The following is a 26,260-nucleotide window of genomic DNA, read 5'->3' as shown; positions in this document are numbered from 1 at the left end:
GTCAATCAGTTCTCCAAGCGATGCTACAGATCGCTTTGAAAACGCTAGCAATTCTGCAAGCTAATAACGCTTGCAAAATGCTAGTTTTTCCGCGGGAAAATCGCGGGAATTTAAAATGCGATTTTTCCGCGGAATGGAATTCGGAATTCTCGCGGTAATTTCCGCGAGAGTTCCGCTACGTGTGAACGTAGCCTTATTAGCGGCAGCAGGTGTAGGCTGATGGGAGCAGTAGTCCCATCAGCCGACACCAGTGACCAGAGGTAAACTTTTACATCCGATCACAGCTGAGTTCTTATGCTGTCGTTTGACAGTGTGGGAACCGTGGCGGTCTGACTGGCAGTAATGATTTTACCGCCGATCAGAAGCAGTGTTTGCAGCGCTGTTTAGCACATGACAGGGTAGCAAACACTGGATGTTTGGGCCCCCCATTAAAGTGAATGGGGTCCAGGTACTGTTCTGGTAGCTGTACCCAAACTTTTTAACTGTTCGGCCAAACCTACCGGACTCCAACATCCAGGGGTCCGCCCATCTCTACTGGAAGTCAATAAAGTTTGTCTTACACCATATAACCCCTTAGGTGCTGCATTCAATAGCAACTACAGCGTCCAACGATGTTCCTTCTTTTTGATATTACTCAAGACTAACCCAATCGCTGTAATTCATACGGATCCACGGAAGGTACACATTAGGTTATTTTTACTGCACAGGGGAAGGCAATAAAGCAAAAAAAATAGTTGTATTATCTACTACCATGACATTTTAAATTCACCGACTGGAGTGTTTTCTATACACACCAATAAAGAAGAGTTTTTCTATTTTCGTGAAGGTGTATTTTTCATGCACTTCCAAGACACGGACGCTTACTTTGCACCGGATCTTCAAACAGTGCATGTGGATGAGATGAACTATCTTTCCACAAAAAAAAAGAGAAAAAAAGCTTGATCTTTAAAGTTCCAAAGCAAGTGCTATTAAGGTGTTAAAAAAATCTTGCACTAGTGAACACCACTAGAGCCATGAGACCGTGCAGCCATAGGACTATTCAGCAAGACGCATCCAGAAATGGACTGATGCCGCTGGATTTTCAGCTCTCTGCCATCCTTCATTTATATGCACACACTCCCAAACAACCTCTTAAAAGACCCGTTCACATGTAGGATTTTTTTTTTTTTTTTTTTTAAACACAACTGAATTAGCCTTACTTTTCACTGCCATAACTGTACCAGGATCACTAATTGCTATCACAATAGCTGAGAATGTGCAGTCACACAGCCGGTTTCTGCTTCTTTGATGTCCACCTGCTTCCTCTGCAGCTCGAGCAATAAAACTTCCAGATTCCTGCCCCAAAAATAAATTGTGACGTGTCTGTCCACAGCAGCAAGTCATGGAGACCTCCAGCCTTTCTGATGGGGAGAATGGCCGGCACATGTGACAGCGAGGACACTGTACACACATTGTTCTGGGAGACGATTCCCACAGAAATCTGCATTTTATTCAATATACACTGCCAAAGTGTACGGCATCCTTCCTCGTCAGTCAGGAGAGGGACGCTAGCCCACGCAGTCACAACAGCCGGGAGAGGAGAATGAGCCATTATTCTTCTGTTCCCCCAATATAAAGCTCTATTATAGCACCAGGACCACTGGGCGACGTTGTCCACCCCCCAGACATTTCCCAGTGACCTCCTTCACCCTCTGCTGATGGAGGCAATGCTCCAGATATGAAGGTCTGTCTGGAAAGGAGACAACTTGAGAAAACATTCTCAGCAAGATGGTAATCATTATGTGACATGATCATTGTCCAGGGCCTAGGATTATCCGGAGGTGCAGCAATACTCTTAGATTATCAGCAGATCTTATTATCTGGTAACCCACAATACCATATACTACACCCAACATCACCTACGGCCTCAATTACACAGGGCGTGTTTTCATGTACCCGACCATTGCTCCATCTGAAACCCACATACACTCGATGGGTGAGCAGGGCCTCTCTGACCAGTCTGGGGCCACACACAAGCTGCATTGTATTTGGTTTTTGACACTTATTTACAATATTAACTTTGTAAACCATTTATGTTACTGCAGTTCCTCACTAGAAACAGTAAAAGCTTGCTCGCAATTAGTTGTCCTTGTATATTTTTATCTTTTAAACTGTGGTGCGTTTTGTTCTTTTTTTTTTTTTTTTTTCAACACAAGCTGTCAATTCTTTTGTTTTTACTGCAGTTTTTCCCTACCGAGATCAAAATAGCATAGCACCAAAAAAAAGCACAACTATGGTTTCCGCATGAAATACCTTGCCCTGACTGAATTCAACAGGTTAAGCCTCCTTTCACACATCCTGATATTTCCAATACTGGAGATATCTATGTGTTTCATACGTGTGGCAACTGTATGCAGCATCAGTATCACATGTACCGGCACCAGAGAAAAGCCGGCACAGCGGGCCCATGAACTACACTAACGTCAGTGAGGTCATGGCATTTAACCGTGAGGGCGCTCTCACTGCAGCAAGTCATTCTCCCCTGCTCCTCAGCGTGAGCAGTCACCTGAAGCCACCGCTCACACTGATGAGCAAATGTCGCAAAGATTGATTATGGCGTGGGACATTCTGGATTCTTTCAACTTCAGACAGATGAGGGATATTGTTTTTTTATTTTTGTTTATTTACAGGAGACAATGGCTTCAAGGAATTCGGTATTAAAGGTGAATATAATGTGTTTTTTTATTTTAGTCTTCATTTTACACTTGATGTAGACATTGTCCACTGCTCGTGCTGAACTCAGCATGAGCAGGGGACAATAATAAGAGCTGCCTCCAGCAGTCGGGGATCATCACTGACAGAACCGCTGATTCCCAGGCGCCGGTACGTGTCAAACTGATGACACACAGAAGTCATCCGTATGTACGTGTGCAGGATGTTTGAATGTTTTGCAATGCTCCTGATAAAAAAAAAAAAAAACCCCAACATGTCAGTGTGTTTTGCACATGTGCACAGACCCATTCACTTGAATGGGACTACGTCCGTAAGTGCCTCTGGTACTTGTGAAAACGGTCACCACACATACCAGACACAATGACGTGTAAAGGAGGCGTTACCTTGTATGTAGCCGATCGGCACTCACTAACTTGTGCTTGTTTCCTGAGGCCGATGAACGCCAACATCAGTCTCTCCCCACAAATCATCATGTTATCACGCAAAACACCCCATGTAACCAGGGTAAGTGCCGCCAATAACATGGTATTGTACAGGGGCAGAATGATATGAAAGATGATTTTTATGCCAGCATAAAAAAGCCAAATCACATGACAAATGAATTTTTGACAGGTTCATTGGGAGATTGCGGAATGTTTACACTGGTGGATAGTAGGGAACAAGTGCTCTCATGTACACTCACTTACCAATTATCGCCCCATCTTAATGGACCCCAAGCCTGTGCTGCCAGCTCACCATTGTCCTGGGATCACTGCATAATGGGACATGCCAACACAAGACTGGCCGTGCTAGAGATGCTCTGACCCTGTCATCCAGACACAACTAGATGGCATTTGCCAATGTTTCGTGCTTCTAACACATCACTGCTAAGAACTGGCTGCTCACTTGCCACCTACAGTTGTGGCCAAAAGTATTGTCACCCCTGCAATTCTGTCAGATAATACTCAGTTTCTTCCTGAAAATGATTGCAAACACAAATTCTTTTGTATTTTTATCTTCATGTAATTTGTCTTAAATGAAAAAACACGAAAAGAATTGTCCTAAAGCCAAATTGGATATAATTCCACACCAAACAAAAAAGAGGGTGGACAAAAGTATTGGCACTGTTCAAAAAATCATGTGATGCTTCTCTAATTTGTGTAATTAACACCACCTGTAACTTACCCGTGGCACCTAACAGGTGTTGGCAATAACTAAATCACACTTGCAGCCAGTTGACATGGATTAAAGTTGACTCAACCTCTGTCCTGTGTCCTTGTGTGTACCACATTGAGCATGGAGAAAAGAAAGAAGACCAAAGAACTGTCTGAGGACTTGAGAAACCAAATTGTGAGGAAGCATGAGCAATCTCAAGGCTACAAGTCCATCTCCAAAGACCTGAATGTTCCTGTGTCTTCCGTGCGCAGTGTCATCAAGAAGTTTAAAGCCCATGGCACTGTGGCTAACCTCCCTAGATGTGGACAGAAAAATTGACAAGAGATTTCAACGCAAGATTGTGCGGATGTTGGATAAAGAACCTCGACTAACATCCAAACAAGTTCAAGCTGCCCTGCAGTCCGAGGGTACAACAGTGTCAACCCGTACTATCCGTCGGCGTCTGAATGAAAAGGGACTGTATGGTAGGAGACCCAGGAAGACCCCACTTCTTACCCCGAGACATAAAAAAGCCAGGCTGGAGTTTGCCAAAACTTACCTGAAAAAGCCTAAAACGTTTTGGAAGAATGTTCTCTGGTCAGATGAGACAAAAGTAGAGCTTTTTGGCCAAAGGCATCAACAGAGTTTACAGGAGAAAAAAAAGAGGCATTCAAAGAAAAGAACACGGTCCCTACAGTCAAACATGGCGGAGGTTCCCTGATGTTTTGGGGTTGCTTTGCTGCCTCTGGCACTGGACTGCTTGACCGTGTGCATGGCATTATGAAGTCTGAGGACTACCAACAAATTTTGCAGCAAAATGTAGGGCCCAGTGTGAGAAAGCTGGGTCTCCCTCAGAGGTCATGGGTCTTCCAGCAGGACAATGACCCAAAACACACTTCAAAAAGCACTAGAAAATGGTTTGAGAGAAAGCACTGGAGACATCTAAGGTGGCCAGCAATGAGTCCAGACCTGAATCCCATAGAACACCTGTGGAGAGATCTAAAAATGGCAGTTTGGAGAAGGCACCCTTCTAATATCAGGGACCTGGAGCAGTTTGCCAAAGAAGAATGGTCTAAAATTCCAGCAGAGCATTGTAAGAAACTCATTGATGGTTACCGGAAGCGGTTGGTCGCAGTTATTTTGGCTAAAGGTTGTGCAACCAAGTATTAGGCTGAGGGTGCCAATACTTTTGTCTGGCCCATTTTTGGAGTTTTGTGTGAAATGATCAATGTTTTGCTTTTTGCTTCATTCTCTTTTGTGTTTTTTCATTTAAGACAAATTAAATGAAGATAATAATACCAAAGAATTTGTGTTTGCAATCATTTTCAGGAAGAAACTGAGTATTATCTGACAGAATTGCAGGGGTGTCAATACTTTTGGCTACAACTGTAATATATTATAATATCCCAACCTTAAGAACACTTGGTTCCACATTTCAGTGAAAAATTAGCTACTTTTTGAACAGTTTAAAAGGAGAAAAAAAAAAAAAAAAAAAAAAAGGTTGATATCAAGTGAAGTGATCTGGGTTGATTGTGTTACTGGTTACATGGATTATATGAGAAAACGGTGATTATCATTCTCTAGGATTAGAACCAGTCCAACAACTCCAGGCTGTAACACGATAGTCATCGGAGGGATGTGATATACAATTAGGAAGAGCAAGACAACCAAACTTATAATATACGGAGTAATATGGACAGAGTCATCAGCACATGCAGAAATGTCCGTGCCTTCTTCTGCTGAGAAGAGACCAATAAATATCATGTCTCCAAAAAATGAAGAAAAAAAAAATCTCTGGACTAGATCAAGATGTGTGGACCAAATTTAGACATTAAAAGCAGGGCTGTGGAGTCGGAGTCGTGGAGTCGGTGCTCATTTTGGTGGAGTCGGAGTCGGTATAAAATGGACCGACTCCGACTCCTAAAATATATAATAAATTGGGTACAGTAATTCAATGCAGGATGTGCTGAATATTTTTTCATAGGAGTTTGGGAAAGTTATGAAATGTCCTATAAATGGCTGTTCTATTCCTGATCTAAGGCTACATTCACACACAGCGTTTTTCCTGTGTTTTTTGAGGATACGTTTTTCAGCTGCAAAAGCTGATCATCTTTTTAAAAAACTGCATCACCTGAAAGGTTTTTGAGCTCATAGATAATGTTTTCAATAGCAAAAGCAGATTAGAAATCTGCTCTATCTATCCATTTATCCATATCTGTCTATCCATATCGTATCTGTACCAAAAAGAATGAAAACCGGGTAGTACACCAATATATATTCTGTTCTATCTAAATATCTTGATTATTGGATCATAAAAATGATTAAATGTCTGAGGTTCACATTGTACTACAATAAATTTTTCACTTAAATATAAGCAATATGTGTGGGAGTCGGAGTCGGAGTCGTGGAGTCGGAGTTGGAGTCGGTGTAAGGGAAATTGAGGAGTCGGAGTCACAGGTTTGGCTTACCAACTCCACAGCCCTGATTAAAAGTAAGGGACTGTGATGTGAAGGACAGCAGATCCGTGAGCCGCTTGCATCTCAGCACGAATATGTGAATTTGGCATAAATCTGCTGAGGTCACAAAGAAATTGACATCTTGGACTCCGAATGATCCTAGCCACATGCCATAACTGTAAGACAGGGATCCTCAAACTACGGCCCGCGGGCCACATGCGGCCCGCGAAGGACTTTTATCCGGCCCCTGGCCAGGCTGACATTAACCGCACTGATTGCACCGCCCTCACTGCCGTGGTGAACCAATCAGCGCTGCAGCCGTGATGAACCAATCAGCGCTGCAGCTCACAAACACTGCCACCCCCCTGACACGCCCACTAAAGAACTAGACTGCAGAGTGAAAACTCGCGGGCGTGACGAGGCGCCGAGGAAAGGCGTTGTGAAGCCCTCAGTATGCAGCAGAGACCACACAGACGACGTGTTTGTCATCACGCCGCCTGCTCGGCCTAATGACGTCACGCCGCCTGTGCCGGAAGAAGACTGAGACGAGCGGGCGCCTCTTCAGAACAGCAGGGGACATAGGTGAGTACTGTTTTTTTTTTTTTTCTTTTTAACTCCGGGTCCTATTGGGGACCTGTGCTGCAAAATGGGGACGTTTACATGCCTAGTAGGGACCTGTGCTGCGTATTGGGGACCTGTGCTGCCTATTGGGGACCTGTATCTGCCTATTGGGGACCTGTACCTGCCTATTGGGGACCTGTACCTGCCTATTGGGGACCTGTACCTGCCTATTGGGGACCTGTACCTGCCTATTGGGGACCTGTACCTGCCTATTGGGGACCTGTACCTGCCTATTGGGGACCTGTATCTGCCTATTGGGGACCTGTGCTGCCTATTGGGGACCTGTATCTGCCTATTGGGGACCTGTATCTACCTATTGGGGACCTGTACCTGCCTATTGGGGACCTGTACCTGCCTATTGGGGACCTGTACCTGCCTATTGGGGACCTGTACCTGCCTATTGGGGACCTGTACCTGCCTATTGGGGACCTGTACCTGCCTATTGGGGACCTGTACCTGCCTATTGGGGACCTGTACCTGCCTATTGGGGACCTGTACCTGCCTATTGGGGACCTGTACCTGCCTATTGGGGACCTGTACCTGCCTATTGGGGACCTGTACCTGCCTATTGGGGACCTGTATCTGCCTATTGGGGACCTGTATCTGCCTATTGGGGACCTGTGCTACCTATTGGGGACCTGTATCTGACTATTGGGGACCTGTGCTGCCTATTGGGGACATTTACCTGCCTATTGGGGACATTTACCTGCCTATTGGGGACCTGTGCTGCCTATTGGGGACCTGTGCTGCCTATTGGGGACCTGTACCTGCCTATTGGGGACCTGTACCTGCCTATTGGGGACCTGTACCTGCCTATTGGGGACCTGTACCTGCCTATTGGGGACCTGTATCTGCCTATTGGGGACCTGTGCTACCTATTGGGGACCTGTACCTGCCTATTGGGGACCTGTACCTGCCTATTGGGGACCTGTACCTGCCTATTGGGGACCTGTATCTGCCTATTGGGGACCTGTATCTGCCTATTGGGGACCTGTGCTACCTATTGGGGACCTGTGCTACCTATTGGGGACCTGTATCTGACTATTGGGGACCTGTGCTGCCTATTGGGGACATTTACCTGCCTATTGGGGACCTGTGCTGCCTATTGGGGACCTGTGCTGCCTATTGGTGACCTGTACCTGCCTATTGGGGACCTGTGCTACCTATTGGGGACCTGTGCTACCTATTGGGGACCTGTACCTGCCTATTGGGGACCTGTACCTGCCTATTGGGGACCTGTACCTGCCTATTGGGGACCTGTATCTGCCTATTGGGGACCTGTATCTGCCTATTGGGGACCTGTATCTGCCTATTGGGGACCTGTATCTGCCTATTGGGGACCTGTATCTGCCTATTGGGGACCTGTGCTACCTATTGGGGACCTGTGCTACCTATTGGGGACCTGTATCTGACTATTGGGGACCTGTGCTGCCTATTGGGGACATTTACCTGCCTATTGGGGACCTGTGCTGCCTATTGGGGACCTGTGCTGCCTATTGGTGACCTGTACCTGCCTATTGGTGACCTGTACCTGCCTATTGGGGACCTGTACCTGCCTATTGGGGACCTGTACCTGCCTATTGGGGACCTGTACCTGCCTATTGGGGACCTGTACCTGCCTATTGGGGACATTTACCTGCCTATTGGGGACATTTACCTGCCTATTGGGGACATTTACCTGCCTATTGGGGACCTGTGCTGCCTATTGGGGACCTGTGCTGCCTATTGGGGACCTGTGCTGCCTATTGGGGACCTGTTCCTGCCTATTGGGGACATTTACCTGCCTATTGGGGACCTGTGCTGCCTATTGGGGACATTTACCTACCTATTGGGGACCTGTGCTGCCTATTGGGGACCTGTGCTGCCTATTGGGGACCTGTGCTGCCTATTGGGGACCTGTTCCTGCCTATTGGGGACCTGTTCCTGCCTATTGGGGACCTGTTCCTGCCTATTGGGGACCTGTTCCTGCCTATTGGGGACCTGTGCTGCCTATTGGGGACATTTACCTGCCTATTGGGGACCTGTGCTGCCTATTGGGGACCTGTGCTACCTATTTGGGACCTGTGCTGCTTACTGGGGACATTTACCTGCCTTTTAGGGACCAATGCTGCCTCTTGGGGATTCTTGCACCACACTAGTCTGAGCCTGAGGTAAAAGTGGAGTTCCACCAATATGGGCACTGGTGAGGCTGCATTGATGGGCACTGATCAGGCTGCATTGATGGGCAGTGCAGTCTGTATGTCTCTGTATGGGCAATTTTATTGCTGGTATATTGTTTTTGTAGCGCTGTATATATGTTGGTATTTTACTAATAGCAATTTTGAATCCCTAGGAAACAATGATATCAAGAAAGAGAAAAAATTGACTCGAAGTGTAGGATATTCAAAGAACCCAAAAGAATCGGTAAGTTTGATGATTTAACTTTACTTCTTCATTTTTAATATTGTATTTGTTCCTATTTTGTTTTATGATTTCTAAATAAGATATGTGCAGAGTGCCTACGAATTTGGTGCTGATTTTTTTTTAAACTATATTCCGGCCCACCAATGGTCCGAGAGACCGTGATCTGGCCCCCTGTTTAAAAAGTTTGAGGACCCCTGCTGTAAGACTTCTGGGAGCCCACCCACTCACCTTGAGAATGAAGGGGCCACACGGCACTGCTTGAGCGCTACAGAACCTTCACCGATGTCCCTGCACTGCGGTTCTCTAGACCACTTGGCTGTACCAAAACTTTACAACATGGCAACACTATTTTATCCCCTTATTTTCTGACACTTTTCTAATTAAAATAATGGTAATTTTACATAAATTAGGCTCAGTGCAACTTGGGAGGCCCAAGCATTCATCAGCTTGACCACCTCCTGATATCTACTGTGAAGGTCATCATCAGAAATCAGGCACATTGTACTATGGATGGGATCCTAACACTGCACAGAAGAGGTGTCACCACCGAGACCGTCACTTACTGACTTTACATGGCAAGCTGCTGAGGGGGTCTTCTGCGTTGCACAGAATAAGAGGGGGGACCTACACTGATCTGGGTCACTTCAAAGGAAACTTGCCACTCCTGTAGTTGGGATTTTCCTGTGAAATATTTATGCATCTGCATAAAAGAAGATGGGGGTTATGGTGTTCCTCCTCTTCCCAGGAGAAAGTCGAGTGTATTCTCCAGTCCTCCAACCAGACTAAGGCTACTTTCAGACCTCCGGCTTTTTGATTCCGGCACCCTGCAGCGAAAATTTCTCAAACCGGATCCGGCGATATGTGGTGCCGGATCCGGCTTTTACACCATTTGGGATACATTGTTGCCAGATGACGCCGCATTAACACGGGGCGCATCCAGCTTTTCCCGGATCCGGCGAAAAGTGACGATGCGGCGTTGTGAAAAAACGTTGCATGCAACGTTTTTTGCCTCTGCCAGACCTCTTTTCTCTACTGCGCATGCCCGGCATATTTCCTCGGGCGTCAATTAACCCTGCAAGCGGCGGCAAAAATAAAATCTCTCCGCGTCAATATCTCTCCGCGTCAATTAACCCTGCAAGCGGATCTTTCCCTGCAGGCGAATCTCTCCGCGTCAACCCTGCAAGCAGCGGCAAAAAATAAAATCTCCCTCTCTCTTTCTCACTCTCTCTCTCATATTCACTTACATTTGCTGATCTGTTCCTTTAAATTTCTCCTCCACCGTATCCGGCCAAATGAAGCATCCGGTGTCTGCGTTTTCAGCCGCATCCGGTACTACGGCTTTTCACCGCAGGCCGCCGGATTCCAAAGCCGGAAGTCTGAAAGTCAATTTAAAAAGACTTGGCACACACCAAAAAGATTCTGATGCAGAAAGGTGGTTTTAATGAATTGCAGTACATACATACAGACGTTTCGGTCTAGGACCTTCATCAATGTACAATAAGTTGTACTGTGAGCTCTTAGTGACTGGGCTTTAAGGGAGACACCAACACTGCAAGGAGGCAACTGCGGCCGTCCCACGTGGTTCTATATAACAAGTGGACGCAGTATCCACCGGGGAGCACCCTTGGATTCGCGGTGGATACTGCGTCCACTTGTTATATAGAACCACGTGGGATGGCCGCAGGTGCCTCCTTGCAGTGTTGGTGTCTCCCTTAAAGCCCAGTCACTAAGAGCTCACAGTACAACTTATTGTACATTGATGAAGGTCCTAGACCGAAACGTCTGTATGTATGTACTGCAATTCATTAAAACCACCTTTCTGCATCAGAATCTTTTTGGTGTGTGCCAAGTCTATTTAAATTGAAGTTCACGGATTGTGATCCTACTTGTGCACCACCTCCGTTTACCAGGGTTGTGCCAACGGTTTTGTTCTAATAAAGGAAGTCTGAAAGTAGCCTAACCCATGTATACTGGCATGTTATCTAACACCACTCACCTCCAGTATTAATACCCGTACACTCTTCATTGTACTTAGCTATATACTTTCCTGCTGCTAAATACAAAATAAAGCATATCCCAAGTGCAATTAGTATAAAAGCGTCTCTAAAAGGGAAATTAGCATTTGACATAATGTATCAGGGGCGTCCTGCCATTCACGGTGATGAACCAGACACCCTACGATTGCTGGAATCTGGTCCCGTATGGATTCGGTTAGCACAGGATTTATCGGAAGTGACGGCTTCAGTTTCTGCCTGCTCTCATTTGTGTAAGTGCACAGCTGAGCAGCAGAGACCCGAGGTCATTAAATGAAATTACAAGAATACTAGGAAAAAAGGCGACATACCAGTTTGCAATGTCCTTGTGGGCTACCAAGTTCTGTAAGAAAGCCTGGAGGCCCAGCTGCCTGTCCTCGAGGAAATCATAGTCGTAATTGTCCTTAAACCAACGTTTAGGTGGAAGAGCGAGCCGAAAACCGGGAAACATTTCTTTCAGCTGTCAGAGAATAAAAGGTACAATATTAGCAGAGAGCGTAACATCCCGAGAAGCAAAGCATATGCTTAAAGGGAGTCCGTCAGAACAGAACGACTGTTCAAAACAAGTGACGCTCGGTGCTTCATGATGCGGCCAAACATTTACTACACCTTCCGCCTGCTTTTTTTCCCATTTATATTCTCCATTCTTTAAAGTCTATGAAGTCAGAGCTGTCAATCAAATAAAGGAGTAGGGTGAAGATTAAGGAGAAAAACAAGTAAGTGAGGTGTATTTAAATGACTGATGCCCCACCCACCGTGAAGCACCGAGCGCCTGTACTTGGTTTGAACAGTTGTTCTGTGCTGACAGAGTCCCTTTAATAGTGTCCCACAAGGCTCGTTAAAAGGGTCAACATTGACTTTTAGGATTGCTACTTCCAATTGCTTAGCATGTCATTCTCCGCAAGGAGAAATGATACTCCATGGATATCGGTCAGACGCCTCTCACACAGCCAAACCAGATCTCACACTTTGCACTGACGAGGGGCAGTACCCCGAAACACAGTGTCTGCAAATTGAGATTCTGGCTTGGCTTTTATCCTAATTCATGTAACAAGGCTCGTTAAAGGGTCAACATTGACTTTTTGGATTGCTACTTCCAATAAGTGGCACTAGAGTTCTAGTCCTCTTCCTCTCTGAAGAGACAATTTGCATAATTAGCATATTTCCCAGAGGAGCATTGCAGCTGTAAGTCTCCTCACCTCGACATGCTTAGCATGGCATTCTCCTCAAGGAGAAATGATACTTCATGGATATCTTAAGACTCAAACATTGATATGCTTACAAACACGGAATGTGATATATACAGTTCCTTGCAAAAATATTCCACCCCACTCCCTTGGCATTTTACCCATATTATTACATTACAACCTGTGTATGAATATTTTTTAATCCTATTTGTGTGTGATGCATCAGCACTAAATAGTCTAAGTTGGTGAAGTGAGAAAAATTATAAGCTTAAATTACATTTAGGGGATCAAATAATTGAAAATTGGCACTTCCATATGGATTCACCCCTTTTGCTATGAAGGCCTTACAAATTTGTGGGGCAAGCCATTACCTTCATAAGTCCCATGCTTTGTGACAGGACGTCCACCTGTGTGCAATCTAAGTGTCACATGTCTGTCAGTATATACACTGTACCTTTTCTGAAAGGCCACAGAGGCTGCAATACCAGTAAGCAAGAGATACCACTAAGCAAACACCATGAAGATCAAAGAGCTCTCCAAACAAGTCAGGGACAAAGTTGTTGAGAGTACAAGTCAGGGTTAGGTTCTAAAAAAAAAAATCCCAATTTCTGATGATCTCTAGAGCCCCATCAAATCCATTATCAACAAATGGATAAATCAAAGTACCACAACAAACTTGCCAAGAGAGGGCTGCCCACAAAAAACGCTCAGCCTGAGCAAGGAGGACATTAATCAGAGAGGCAGCACAGAGACCAAAGGTAACCCTGAAGGAGCTGCAGAGTTCCCAAGCAGAGACTGGAGTATCTGTCCATACAACCACAATAAGCCATACACTCTTTAGAGGTGGCCTTTATGGAACAGTGGGGAGAAAAAAAAAGCCTTTATTTACACAAATTTTAAGGCTTATTTTGAATTTGCAAAAGACATGTAGGAGACTCCACAAATATATGGAGGAAGGTGCTGTGGACAGAGGAGACCAAAATTTTACTTTTCGCCACCAAGGTAAACGATATGACTGGCAGCAAACCAACACAACTCATTACCCCAAGAACACCATCCCCACAGTGAAACATGGTGGTGGCAACATCATGCTGTGGGGATGTTTTTCGGCAGCAGGGACAGGAAAAATGGTCCGAGTTGAGGGGAAGATGGGTGGTGCGAAATACTGGGATATTGTTGAGCAAACCGTGTTTCAGTCTGTCAGTGATTTGACATTTGAGACTAGGTAAGAGGTTCACATTCCAACAAGAAAATGATCCAAAGCATACTGCTAAAGCAACACTTCAGTGTTTTAAGGGGAAACGTGTAAATGTTTTGGCGTGGCCTAGTCAAAACCCAGACCTTAATCCAATTGAGAATCTGTGGTCAGACTTGAAGATTGCTGTTCTCCAGAGGAAAACATCAACTTGAAGGAGTTGGAGCAGTTTTGCCTTGAGGAATGGGCAAAAATCCCAGTGACAAGATATGGAAAGCTCATAGACTTATCCACAGCAATTTGCAGCTGTAATTGCTGCAAAAGGAGGCTCTACAAAGTCCTGACTTTAGGAGGGTGAACAGTTATGCACACTGAAGTTTTCAGTTATTTTGACCTAATTGTGGTTTGCTTCACAATAAAAAGAAAAACAAATGTTCACAGTTGTAGACATGCTCTTAAAGGGAACCTGTGAGCAGGATTGTGCACAGTTACCTACGGACAGTGTCAGGTTGGCGCCGTTATACCGATTAAAATGATACCTGGGTGATGAAATCCATCTTGTGATTGTTGTTTAATCTTTATTTTAAGTTAATGATATGCTCGTGCTCCGGGGCGGCCTGTGTGGGGTCTTCATGTGGTGCTCTCATTAGCTATTCATACTGATGGCTTATGACTGGTCACTGATTCCTCACTGACCTGGCCCCTATTTTACATAATGAATATTATACATATATTTAGAAGAAAAAAAAAAATCACCTGCAGCAGGCAGGCACCTGTGCTGCAGCATGATTGCATGTGTAATGTGCAGTTAATTCTTTTATATGATGCAATAAATTAATTTAAAAAAAAAAAAAAATGCCGATAGCTGCTACCGTAAAGGTGCTATCTTGGAGGAGGCCAATTTTTTTTCTCTAGCTGCTGGACACCGGACAGCGACGGACAAGTCGGACAGCGACAGATCCAGCGCCGTCCGTCGTTGGCTACAATGGAAGCCTATGGGAGCAGGATCCGTCGCTGTCCGTCAAAAGACGGAATCCGTCAACGGATTCCGATTTTTAAAACTGAGCATGCCCGGAATAATTTCTATTCCTTTAATTTATCCACAACAGCTGCTCGACGGATCCATAAAAAAAACTGATCCGTCGCATCAATTTTTTCAGTCTGCGCAGGATCCGCTTTTTTCAAACTTTGACGGATTGTGACTAATTGTAAAAAACTGATCTGTGAAAGATGCCTCATCCTTCTACTTGGAGTCTCCATTCATCTACAGACACAGACTAGATGAAGGACGTGCACCAGCAACAATGTTGCATGTGTAAAATGCAACTATGAAACCTTTAACCTCAAGGTCCAAACAGATGAGAAGGCGCACTGGCCTCACCACAGCAAGAAGGACATTACAGCATATAACCATAGCGCATAGTTGCAGTCATGTGGCACTTACCCTGTCATTAAGCCTTGAAAAATCAGTGTACCTCCTGAACACCACCCAGCTCTCCTCCGGGCTTCTTCTAACCAGGATCTTGTATACCTGTCAGTGAGAAAAATCTGAGTTTGGGCTTGCTTTTTTTCCCCAAGGGTAAAAACACGCAGGGTTTTACAGCACCAAAGGGAAGGAGATTTCTGACATCTCATGCACATGTCTGTACTATACCCGACAAACGCTGCTGTCAATTTCTGATCGCAGGATGCCCATAGCTGGTCAAGCCAGAAAGGACCCTGCTGAGGAGTCCCATGTCTGTCATCGTGGTCCCTCTGTGAAGCCAATCTCTCATGGCTGGGGTTCATAAGATTACATAATTCAGACATCACAAAGCAATATTGCAGTATATAGAACAAGTGATCAAACGATCATGGAAAATCACGATGGCAGGTCATTTTTACTGCACAATGAGCACCAGAAGGACAATACCCAAAAAACCATTGCAGAATTTTGTTATTTTATTGGTTTCCAGTACCATCTCTATGTTGATGACACCCAATTATAACTTCCTCTCCTGACATCACGCCTGACTTTTTAGAAAACACCAGCAATTGTCTAAACGCTGTGTCTAACATCATGTCCTCACTATATCTGAAGCTGAACCTGTCAAAGACTGAACTCCTTGTGTTTCCTCCCTCTTCTAATGTACCTATACCCGACATTGCCATTTCTGTGTGTGGTTCCATTATTACTCCCCAGCAACATGCCCGCTGTCTTGGGGTCATACTTGACTCAGAACTTTCATTCGCCCCCCACATCCGATCACTGGCTCGCTCTTGTTATCTGCACCTCAAAAACATTTCTAGAATTCGACCTTTTCTTACTTTTGACTCTGCAAAAACTCTTACTGTTTCTCTTATTCATTCTCATCTTGACTATTGTAACTTTCTTCTAATCGGTCTCCCTCTTACCAAACTCTCCCCCCTCCAATCTGTCTTGAATGCTGCTGCCAGGATCATTTTCCTCTCTAATCGTTACACCGATGCCTCTACCTTGTGCCAGTCATTACACTGGCTACCCATCCACTCCAGAATCCAGTACAAACTTATTACCCTCACCCACAAAGCCCTCCATGGCTCAGCACCACCCTACATCTCCTCCCTTGTTTCAGTATACCATCCTACCCGCGCCCTCCTTTCTGCTGATGACCTGAGATTAGCATCCTCAATAATCAGAACCTGCCACTCCCGTCTCCAAGACTATACACGTGCTGCGCCAATTCTTTGGAATGCACTTCCCAGGTCAATACGATTAGTACCCAATCCCTACAATTTTAAGCGTGCCCTGAAAACGCATTTATTCAGACTGGCATACCGTCTAACACATTAACCTAATCTATCCCTGTGTGGCACAGTCAAAAGTTTTACCATACCCAGGTTCCCCACATCATGTTCCCACATGCTTTATGCATCCATTAGCCCTCTGTGTCTGTACTGTTACACACTTAACACTATGGCTGGTCCACACAATCAGTGCAATTGTTACCGCCCACCTTTCGTGTCTCCCTTTTTTTCCTCATAGATTGTAAGCTTGTGAGCAGGGCCCTCATTCCTCTTGGTATCTGGCTATGATCTATGTGATTATTGTTATGCTGTAATGTCTATTGTCTCTACAAATCCCCTCTGAAATGTAAAGTGCTGCGGAATATGTCGGCGCTATAGAAATAAAATGTATTATTATTTTACCATTTTGCTGCACTTGATACTATTTTCCCAGTTTTCCAGAATATTACATGGTAAAAATGGTTTCATTCAAAACTACAACCCCTCATACTACTATGTCGACAGCCCAAAAAAAAAGTGTAAGGCTAGTTTCACACTTGCTTTTTTTTGCAGCGCGTTTTTCCCGCAAAAAAACGCATTGAAAAAACGCATACATAAGCATACAACTGCTGCGTTTTTTTCAAGCATTTTTATGAGCATGCATGAAAAAAACGCAGCGTTTTTATGCGTTTGTATGCGTTTTTAGCGCGTTTTTAGCGCGTTTGCGTTTTTTTCCAACATTTTTTGGTGGCCCCTCACACTACCCAAACCATGACTTTACTAACCCTAACCCTGACCCTAACCCTAACCCTGACACTAACCCTAACCCTGACCCTAACCCTTAACCAAATCATACTTAACCCTAACCCAAACCCTAACTAACCCTAACCCTAACCCTGACCCTAACCCTGACCCTAACCCTTAACAAAACCATACTTAACCCTAACCCTGACCCTAACCCTAATCCTGACCCTAACCCTAACCCTTAACAAAACCATACTTAACCCTAATCCTGACCCTAACCCTGACCCTAATCCTTAACAAAACCATACTTAACCCTAATCCTGACCCTAACCCTGACCCTAACCCTGACCCTAACCCTAACCCTGACCCTAACCCTTAACAAAACCATACTTAACCCTAATCCTGACCCTAACCCTGACCCTAATCCTTAACAAAACCATACTTAACCCTAATCCTGACCCTAACCCTGACCCTAACCCTAACCCTGACCCTAACCCTAACCCTGACCCTAACCCTTAACAAAACCATACTTAACCCTAATCCTGACCCTAACCATGACCCTAATCCTTAACAAAACCATACTTAACCCTAACCCTGACCCTAACCCTAACCCTGACCATAACCCTAACCCTAAACCCCCTTAACTAACCCTAACTCTAACCCAAACCCCTAAATTCCATGGTTTAAAAAAAAAAACGCATACATGAGCATGCCAGTGCGCACATATGCGCATCCATAGGCTATAATGGCCATTTTTAGCGCAAAACGTGCGCATATGTGCGCATGCGCTTTTTTGCAGGGCCAAAAAATGCAACATGCTGCGTCTGGAAAATCCCAACGCACACCCCAAAAAAACGCAGCGCATGAAAATCGCATACATGCGCTGACCAGTGCGCAGGTATGCGCACCCATGTTAAATATAGGGGAAAAAACGCATGCGCAGGTGTGCGTTTTTTTCCAGCGCTAAAAAACGCAAATGTGAAACCAGCCTAACTGGGAAGAAAAAAAAAAAAAAAAAAAAAAAAGAAGGCGGTAAGGGATTACAGCGGGTGTGATGGTTTTAAAAGCAAATTAAACCTTATCCACTGCAGACACCTGAGGAAATGCTGCTGTGCCATCTGTAGAAATAAAAAAAACATTTATAAACTTCAATCACTGCAGCCTTAGGCCACGTTCACACATCCAGTATTTGGTCAGTATTATACCTCAGTATTTGTAAGCCAAAACCAGGAGCGGGTGACAAATCCAGAAGTGGTGACGTGTTTCTATTATACTTTTCCTCTGATTGTTCCTCCCCTGATTTTGGCTTCCAAATACTGATGTAAAATACTGAATGTGTGAACGTGGCCTTAGTCGCAGTATTGGACTCTGGATGCTCCAGTTGGTTTTTCAATGTTTTATGAAATAGGTAAACCATGAAGACTAACCAGACTACTCATAGCAAAGCGGTCAACGATAAATGGGAGAAAAACGGTTACATCCTAAAACAGGGGTGAGAAGTGCCGAAACGCCACCAACTTCTAGCACCACAGGGTCTGGATTAGGTTATCTGTATATGACTAGGGGAACATGCGGAGGTGACCTAGGGTAGCTAGACTACCAGGCTGTGTCAGTTAAAATCCGCCAAAATGGCGGAAAGCGGATATGAGCGAGAGACAGAGCGAGAGAGAGAATTATTTCTGTCCGCTAGAAAGGATTTCAGGGTTAAATTTCTGGCTGACTTCCTTCCTCCGGGCATGCGCACTGTAAAATGCGGATCCTGGAGCAAAAAAAACGTCCAGGCATGTCGGCGGACGCAAAAAATTTGGCGGATTCGCAAAAAAACCGGATCCAACGGATGGCCATCCGTCAAGATCCGCTGGTAATGCAACTCAATCGAGAAAAAAACGGATCCACCAAAAAAAATGGCGGATCCGTTTTTTGTTTTAAAACGGCGGATTCTGACTGATGGTCAAAAACGGAAGTGTGAAAGAGGCCTAAAGCTTCCATAGAAAAAAAAGGAATCACAAATTTCGAGCTTAACTGGAGACCTGAACATACAGCCCAACCTCCGGTGTAGAGTACAAAGGTGCCACCCTCTGCCCTGGTGTGAGCAGAGCCCCTGTGCCCACTCCACCCCACGCTGGAAATGTAAAGCTGCATGGCACAGAGGGATTAGAGGGAGACTACCCCCTTAAAAATAGAAGAGGATTCGGTTTCTCTTAAACCTCACAATCTACAGGAGTAATGCAGAGAGGATCTCTATCCAGGCTTCCCTCAGCATATCATGTATTACCGTATTTGCCCAATAGTCATATATAGGATAATAGGTTATTCTACTGAGTTTCCCAGAAAACTTCTCCTTTATCTGGGGGCTTAAATAATGAGGACATTCATGAGAAAGCTCCAATGGGGAAGTGACCCATTCTCAGCACTCACTTAGGGCTGAGCGATTTTGCCAAACTTTAAAATCTCCTTTTTAAAAGTTGGACAATTTATTTTAATCTTTCTTTTATTTACTAAAAATACACAAATGTTTTTACAGAAGTGAACGGCTCACATGGAATTTCCATATATATATATACACCTGATCACCCATGCTGTTTCTTAGATGCAGTGGCTGGGATACATCCTAGCAAGGCAGCTTTGGTGGTAACCCCCACCATGTGCAGCCAAGTGGCCCGTACTGGCTTCATCTATACACTGCACATGGGCTGGATGATGCTCGGAGCCACCCCATGGGAATATTCACTAGAGAGAACAGGTCATAGAGATACCAGTCACATATTATCCTGCATGTGATTTCTACGTGCACGCAATATCACCTAGTATAATGCATCCAGTGTATAGGAGAATATATGGCTGGTATGTATACAGGATGATACAATATGTGACGGTATATGGGAACACAGAACATCTGATGTTATTCAGGATACCCAACAGGTACAATATCTGATGGTCATATTATATGCCAGTCACATATTATCCTGTGTATAACAAGTGGCGTGGTCATGTTCAGGCCACTCAATCAAGCGCACAATTCTTGTGCGAATTATTGACTAATGTGGCTAGTTCCACAAAGAATAACTTTACCCCTTAGACTCATTGTCACAGGCCACTGACCCAGCCAAACATTTCTTTTGCTTTGCACTGATGAGGAGCAAAAGTCCAAAATACGTGCCTGCAAATGGAGGTTCTGGTTTCACAGTACATCCGGTCATTTTTGTTTTAAAATGCATAGCTCACTAAAATGAGCATGGTGGCTCAGTGCTTAGCACTGTACGGTTGCTTAGTAGTTAACACCACTGCGTTGCAACGCTGGGATAATGGGTTCAAATCCCACCCAGGACAACATCTGCAAGGAGTTTGTATGTCCTCCCCGTGTTTGCGTGGGTTTCCTCCCACTCTCCAAAGACATAATGATAGGGAATCTAGATTGTTCTCCCCAATGGGAACAGTGATGATAATGTCTGTAAAGAACTGTGGAAATTATGACGTTATATTAAGAAGCATAAGAAATAAATAAAAAAAAAGTGGAGCTGAAGTGTTAATTACATTTTTTTTTCTTTTCTCCACTGCATTGTGGAGATAAGGGCTTGGGAAGTTTAGGGCACCCAATATACAATTTTCCATTACAACCATGGGCGAAACCAGAGAAGGTTCTCGGGGAGTTTAATATTTCCTTTCTATGACTCAGGCACCCCCCGGAGCTGTGATAACAAGGAGGGAGGGGAGTGAGGAGACATCAGCAGGGTCAAGTGAGACACCTCAAGTATCACGAGATCCCACTGAAAATGCTTTCACACTCTCCCTAGGCATTTCCTCCCCCTCTATGACGCAACTGAAAGGACAATCTCTTATCAGCTCCTTGATTGAATTTAAATTTTGCATATTTGGCATGCTAAACTTCAAGCGCCCAGATCAGCGACACAATGGAGAAAAAAGGTATTGATCTGCGCTTCAGCGCCTTTTTAATAAAGTATACAGTTTAAAATAAAAAAAAATGTAGGGAAGGGTCCTATTTAAAGGGTTGATGCTGACCTTAAAAACTCTCATCAAAACTTATATCCTCTTATTATATAGCACTGCGTACTTACAATTGCTCATATTGCCTTTCTACCCAGCTAATTCTTCTCTTTTACATTAGGTGTATGACATCACTTAAAAACTGACTATCTGAATCACTCAGTGTACAAACAGGAGGTCAATTTTCTCTGCACAAGTCATGAGTCACTGCAAAAGTCCTTGGCAAGGGGGGGGGAGGGGGGGGAGAGAAGTTGCAGCTGAGTCAGGAGTTGAGAGGGGAATGATAAATGCAGGGACAAGAGACTTCCTTTCTACATAGAGCAGAGAAAACAGAAGTATTAGCTGGGTATAAAGGCAAAACGAGCAGTTGTAAGTGCACAGTACTGTATAATATGATGATGGATAAAAACTTTGATGAAAGTGCTTCTCTAAGGCTTGCCAGTTCCAACAGGCAGCTCTAGAGTCCCTGTTCTTTTCCAAAGTAAAGAGGCTTTTTGCTTCAGTTTGATCGTTCATACAGATTGGGTCACACTAAAGACGGTAAAAGTGTCAGCATGACAGGTCCTGCATGAATGACCGGTCCTGCATGAATGCACTCATAATTCACACTGAGAGGCGGCAGACATGGCAATACAGAATCACACACTGGATCGGCCCAGAGAGGAACAGCGTCAAATCGCCTCCTCAAACCCTTCCGAGCTGTACATCTCTTCCTTACCAGCGCCGAGTCGCACATTATCCCTGCCTTAGGGGAGAATGGGTCTAAAAGTTACGATTCTGATCAAAAACAGAACTATACAGAAGAGAAAAAACAAATCAAATGATCAAATGCATCGTCCCGCCGGCCCTCACCAATATAAATCTAATGATGGCTACAGAGGAGACTGCATAAAACTCTACAATCTGTGACCCAGAAATAGGACTGTACTCGATTATTCTGCCAACACAAAGACATCAGTCATGTCCGGTAGCTAGCACTTCCCTTAATATCACGGGAAATCCATTTTTCTTCCTCCCTAAATGCAGATATCTTTACAATTGACAATATGATAAGACAGCCAGGCTGACTACTACTTCTGCCTTTTACTATTATCATAAAGGGCTCCTGAAAGCTCCCAAAGACAATGAGGGAAGGGTCATGAGGGGCTACACAAATAAGTAATGCCCATGTAACACATTCCTCAGAGGGACTGGCCCTCCCTTCTATTATGTCTATCTAGGTTTGTTCTGATTTGTGCTTTTCAGATTCGCTCCTCATTGGGATGCATTAGTGTTACCTCTTTTGGAGAATTTAGGGGAAAAGTAGGTGAATCCATTCTTCGGCAGTACCCTATGGACCAGCAAGTTGACAAAATGGTTAAAACAGGACAAATCCTGAAAGATCTGAGCACAAGGCTCCAATTCCCACTCAGATGCTGTAATAAATCAGTTCAATAATGACCTATATTTAGAGAAAGGTCTTAGAATTTCTCCTACATCTTTAATATTAACCAACAGGTGCTCTTTACGCCTAAAGTTTAGTTACCCTTTAAAAGAAAAGGGAGGAAAAAAAAAAAAAAAAAAAGAGCACAGTGATGATAGTAGGTACCGTAGGATATATACTTACGGTAAACTTCGCCCGTTCCTCCATCACTTCGTAGCCCAGGACGGTCGGTGTAGAAGGCCGATCTTCCAGCTCTGACGAGTTAGGCACATGTTCCTGCGGCAAGGGTCGTGAGCTGTACTCTACGGAGGAGTCAAATTTAGTTCTTACGAGGGGGCTGCTGCACACAGAGGACATACAGCTCAGCTGATCGGGGGCGCTGAGCTTCTTGCGGCTTCCAGGGTTGCCCTCTTCAGGTGGCTCTTTGGAGGAGGTTGAGCTTGTCGAGGTGCTTCCAAGGGATGAGCTTCTTTGGCTTCTACTTGTGATGTTTCCTGACGGCAGGTTTCCTATTGGCACAGGTACATAAGGGGTTGCCATCTTCTCTGCCGCTGAATAGCTCTGGCAAATAACGCCACCTACTTTAACCAACCATAATGCTCGGTCACAGAAGGGGCATCTGGTACAGAGAAAAAAAAAAAAAAAAAAGAAAACTCAGAATTCAAATAGTCTTGACAGAAACCAAAAGAATAACAGAAGAGACGTCTCTTGTGCAAAGCCTGGGAGAACAGGACAATCGGGGTATTATAGTGACTCACGCTCACCTGACTGATGATGATGCATGACTGCATAAGGTACCGAAAATATACAGGAATATAAACGCCACAACAAAAGCGGCATCACCGGGTAAATCACAAGGGAAAACTGGCACCAAATCTGGAAAGGAACCTGCAGACTTCAGGCCGTGCAGAAACGTACCATTCATCCAGCAGTGAAACTACCATGGATAGACAAGAAAAAACATGGCAGTGTGTCTAGCAATACAAGGCCTCATTCAGACATCTGGGTTTGCTCATGTGCGCAAAAAAAAAAAAAAAATATATATATAAAGAAAAGGCCCACGTTTCATCAGTGTTTGGTCAGAGTGCCGGCTTTTACCATCAGTGATTTTCACATATGGAGAGATAAATGGCGAAGCGTGTTCTGACTTTTGCAGCGTTAATCATGGACAGCACACGGATTGTGCACCGACGCCGTCTGTCTGCGGTCCCTCATTTTCAAGGATCCACTGACTTGGATTGGCACTTTTCATCCATGATGGCAGGAACAAACGGATGTCTCCGTGATTTTCACACCAGCACATGGTCTGCAAAAAACATGGACTTCGCGCTGGATCACTGGGGCTTCACTATAAGGCACAGTATTGGGTTACTCTGGTTGTCAGCTCTTTAGCATTCGATTTTTTATAGGATTCTATTTTATTGCCAAAACCCCCAACTCTGCTCCCCACACCTCCCTGTACGAGGTCCTGGAATGTCCTCCCATGTGTGGCTCCAGAATGAGACCGTCAGGACAAGCTGGGATTGCAGGTTACAACAGCTGGAGCCAAAGGTTGGGAGGCGATTACCTATATGTACAGTAGTGGAGATATGGCGGAACTGCACCAGACTATAGAGATTAGATGATCTCACAGATCTACAGCAACCAGAGAAAAACAAGAAGGCACAGGGAGCGCGATCAGGAGGCAACAGCCATGTGTAACGGCATGGGATAGCGGGGGACGGGGTAACACCGCTCGCCCACCACAAGGCCAGGGAAATAAAGAGGGCACAGCACACACAGGATAAGAGTGTGAATATATATATATATATATATATATATATATATACACAGGGTACATTGCACACATACATAATGTAAGTCACCCAGGATACAGTCTGCACACACTATATATACAGTGCATCTTCCTGGGTGACACAGGTGTCCATAGGACACACACCGCTCAGGTTACACTGCACACGGACACAGAGTAGTTGCTGTAGTTACAAGCCGTGCAGAGCCCTGAGCGCAGGGAGTACAGCAGCAGCAGCAGCAGCACGGCGGGACGCGGCACCTGTGGAGCAGGACGAGTGTCCTCCCGTCCTCTGTGCTGCTGTGACTCACACAGTGACAGGGGCTGCGCCGGCAGTGATGGCCCCCAGCGCCCGCACTCACCAGCAGCCTCCGCGCAGTCACCACACGGGACACACCGCACCAACACTAAGGACCTCTGTTGATGTCACGGTCATGTGATCGGTCACGTGTAGGGGAGGAGCTGTGATTATAGGAGAGGGGAAATGTGAGCAGGAAGCGATGGTGGATGACGTCACTGCTGGGAGGAGGCGGAGCTGGCGGACAGCTGAGCACTGTGTGGGTGTGTGTACACCTACCGTATATACGTACACACCTATATGTATATATACACCTCCATATGTACACACACCTATATATATATATATATACACCTCCATATGTACACACACCTATATATGTATATATACACCTCCATATGTACACACACACACCTATATACACTCACTGGCCACTTTATTAGGTACACCATGCTAGTAACGGGTTGGACCCCCTTTTGCCTTCAGAACTGCCTCAATTCTTCGTGGCAGAGATTCAACAAGGTGCTGGAAGCATTCCTCAGAGATTTTGGACCATATTGACATGATGGCATCACACAGTTGGCGCAGATTTGTCGGCTGCACATCCCTGATGCGAATCTCCCGTTCCACCACATCCCAAAGATGCTCTATTGGATTGAGATCTGGTGACTGAGGAGGCCATTTGAGTACAGTGAACTCATTGTCATGTTCAAGAAACCAATCTGAGATGATTCGAGCTTTATGACATGGCGCATTATCCTGCTGAAAGTAGCCATCAGATGTTGGGTACATTGTGGTCATAAAGGGATGGACATGGTCAGCAACAATACTCAGGTAGGCTGTGGCGTTGCAACGATGCTCAATTGGTACCAAGGGGCCCAAAGAGTGCCAAGAAAAAATTCCCCACACCATGACACCACCACCACCAGCCTGAACCGTTGATACAAGGCAGGATGGATCCATGCTTTCATGTTGTTTACGCCAAATTCTGACCCTACCATCCGAATGTCGCAGCAGAAATCGAGACTCATCAGACCAGGCAACGTTTTTCCAATCTTCTACTGTCCAATTTCGATGAGCTTGTGCAAATTGTAGCCTCAGTTTCCTGTTCTTAGCTGAGAGGAGTGGTACCCAGTGTGGTCTTCTGCTGCTGTAGCCCATCTGCCTCAAAGTTCGACGCACTGTGCGTTCAGAGATGCTCTTCTGCCTACCTTGGTTGTAACGGGTGGCAATTTGAGTCACTGTTGCCTTTCTATCAGCTCGAACCAGTATGCCCATTCTCCTCTGACCTCTGGCATCAACAAGGCATTTCCGGCCACAGAACTGCCGCTCACTGGATTTTTTTTCTTTTTCGGACCATTCTCTGTAAACCCTAGAGATGGTTGTGCGTGAAAATCCCAGTAGATGAGCAGTTTCTGAAATACTCAGACCAGCCCTTCTGGCACCAACAATCATGCCACGTTCAAAGGCACTCAAATCACCTTTCTTCCCCATACTGATGCTCGGTTTGAA

At 45.0% G+C, this 26,260-nt stretch overlaps 1 protein-coding gene and 1 long non-coding RNA gene across 5 annotated transcripts in view; one reads left to right on the top strand and one right to left on the bottom strand.

Annotated features, from left to right (window-relative positions):
- Positions 1-24,959, bottom strand: part of SNX16 (sorting nexin 16) — a 42,386-nt gene extending 17,427 nt beyond the window's left edge. The window contains exons 1-5 of one of the 4 annotated variants that reach the window (XM_073550588.1): positions 24,813-24,919; positions 23,423-23,595; positions 22,842-23,277; positions 15,186-15,272; positions 11,671-11,819 (exon numbers count right to left, since the gene is read on the bottom strand). In XM_073550588.1, coding sequence (XP_073406689.1) covers positions 11,671-11,819; positions 15,186-15,272; positions 22,842-23,277; positions 23,423-23,583 — 833 coding nt within the window. In that variant the 5' untranslated portion in view covers positions 23,584-23,595; positions 24,813-24,919. Of the gene's footprint in view, positions 1-11,670; positions 11,820-15,185; positions 15,273-22,841; positions 23,278-23,422; positions 23,596-23,756; positions 23,994-24,812 lie in introns of those variants that run through there. The other 3 variants (XM_073550587.1, XM_073550590.1, XM_073550589.1) reach the window with 3 other exon arrangements.
- Positions 6,724-26,260, top strand: part of LOC141053200 (uncharacterized) — a 102,377-nt gene continuing 82,840 nt past the window's right edge. Inside the window, exons 1-2 of the long non-coding RNA XR_012220980.1 lie at positions 6,724-6,884; positions 9,256-9,326. This is a non-coding gene — a long non-coding RNA (uncharacterized lncRNA). The remainder of the gene's footprint in view (positions 6,885-9,255; positions 9,327-26,260) is intronic.

Source organism: Dendrobates tinctorius, unplaced genomic scaffold (assembly GCF_039654945.1).
Source record: "Dendrobates tinctorius isolate UK_male_01 unplaced genomic scaffold, ASM3965494v1 ptg000165l, whole genome shotgun sequence".
NCBI classification, from domain to species: domain Eukaryota; kingdom Metazoa; phylum Chordata; class Amphibia; order Anura; family Dendrobatidae; genus Dendrobates; species Dendrobates tinctorius.
Note: the sequence above shows the minus strand (reverse complement) of the source record. Positions and strands in the feature narration are given on the sequence as shown.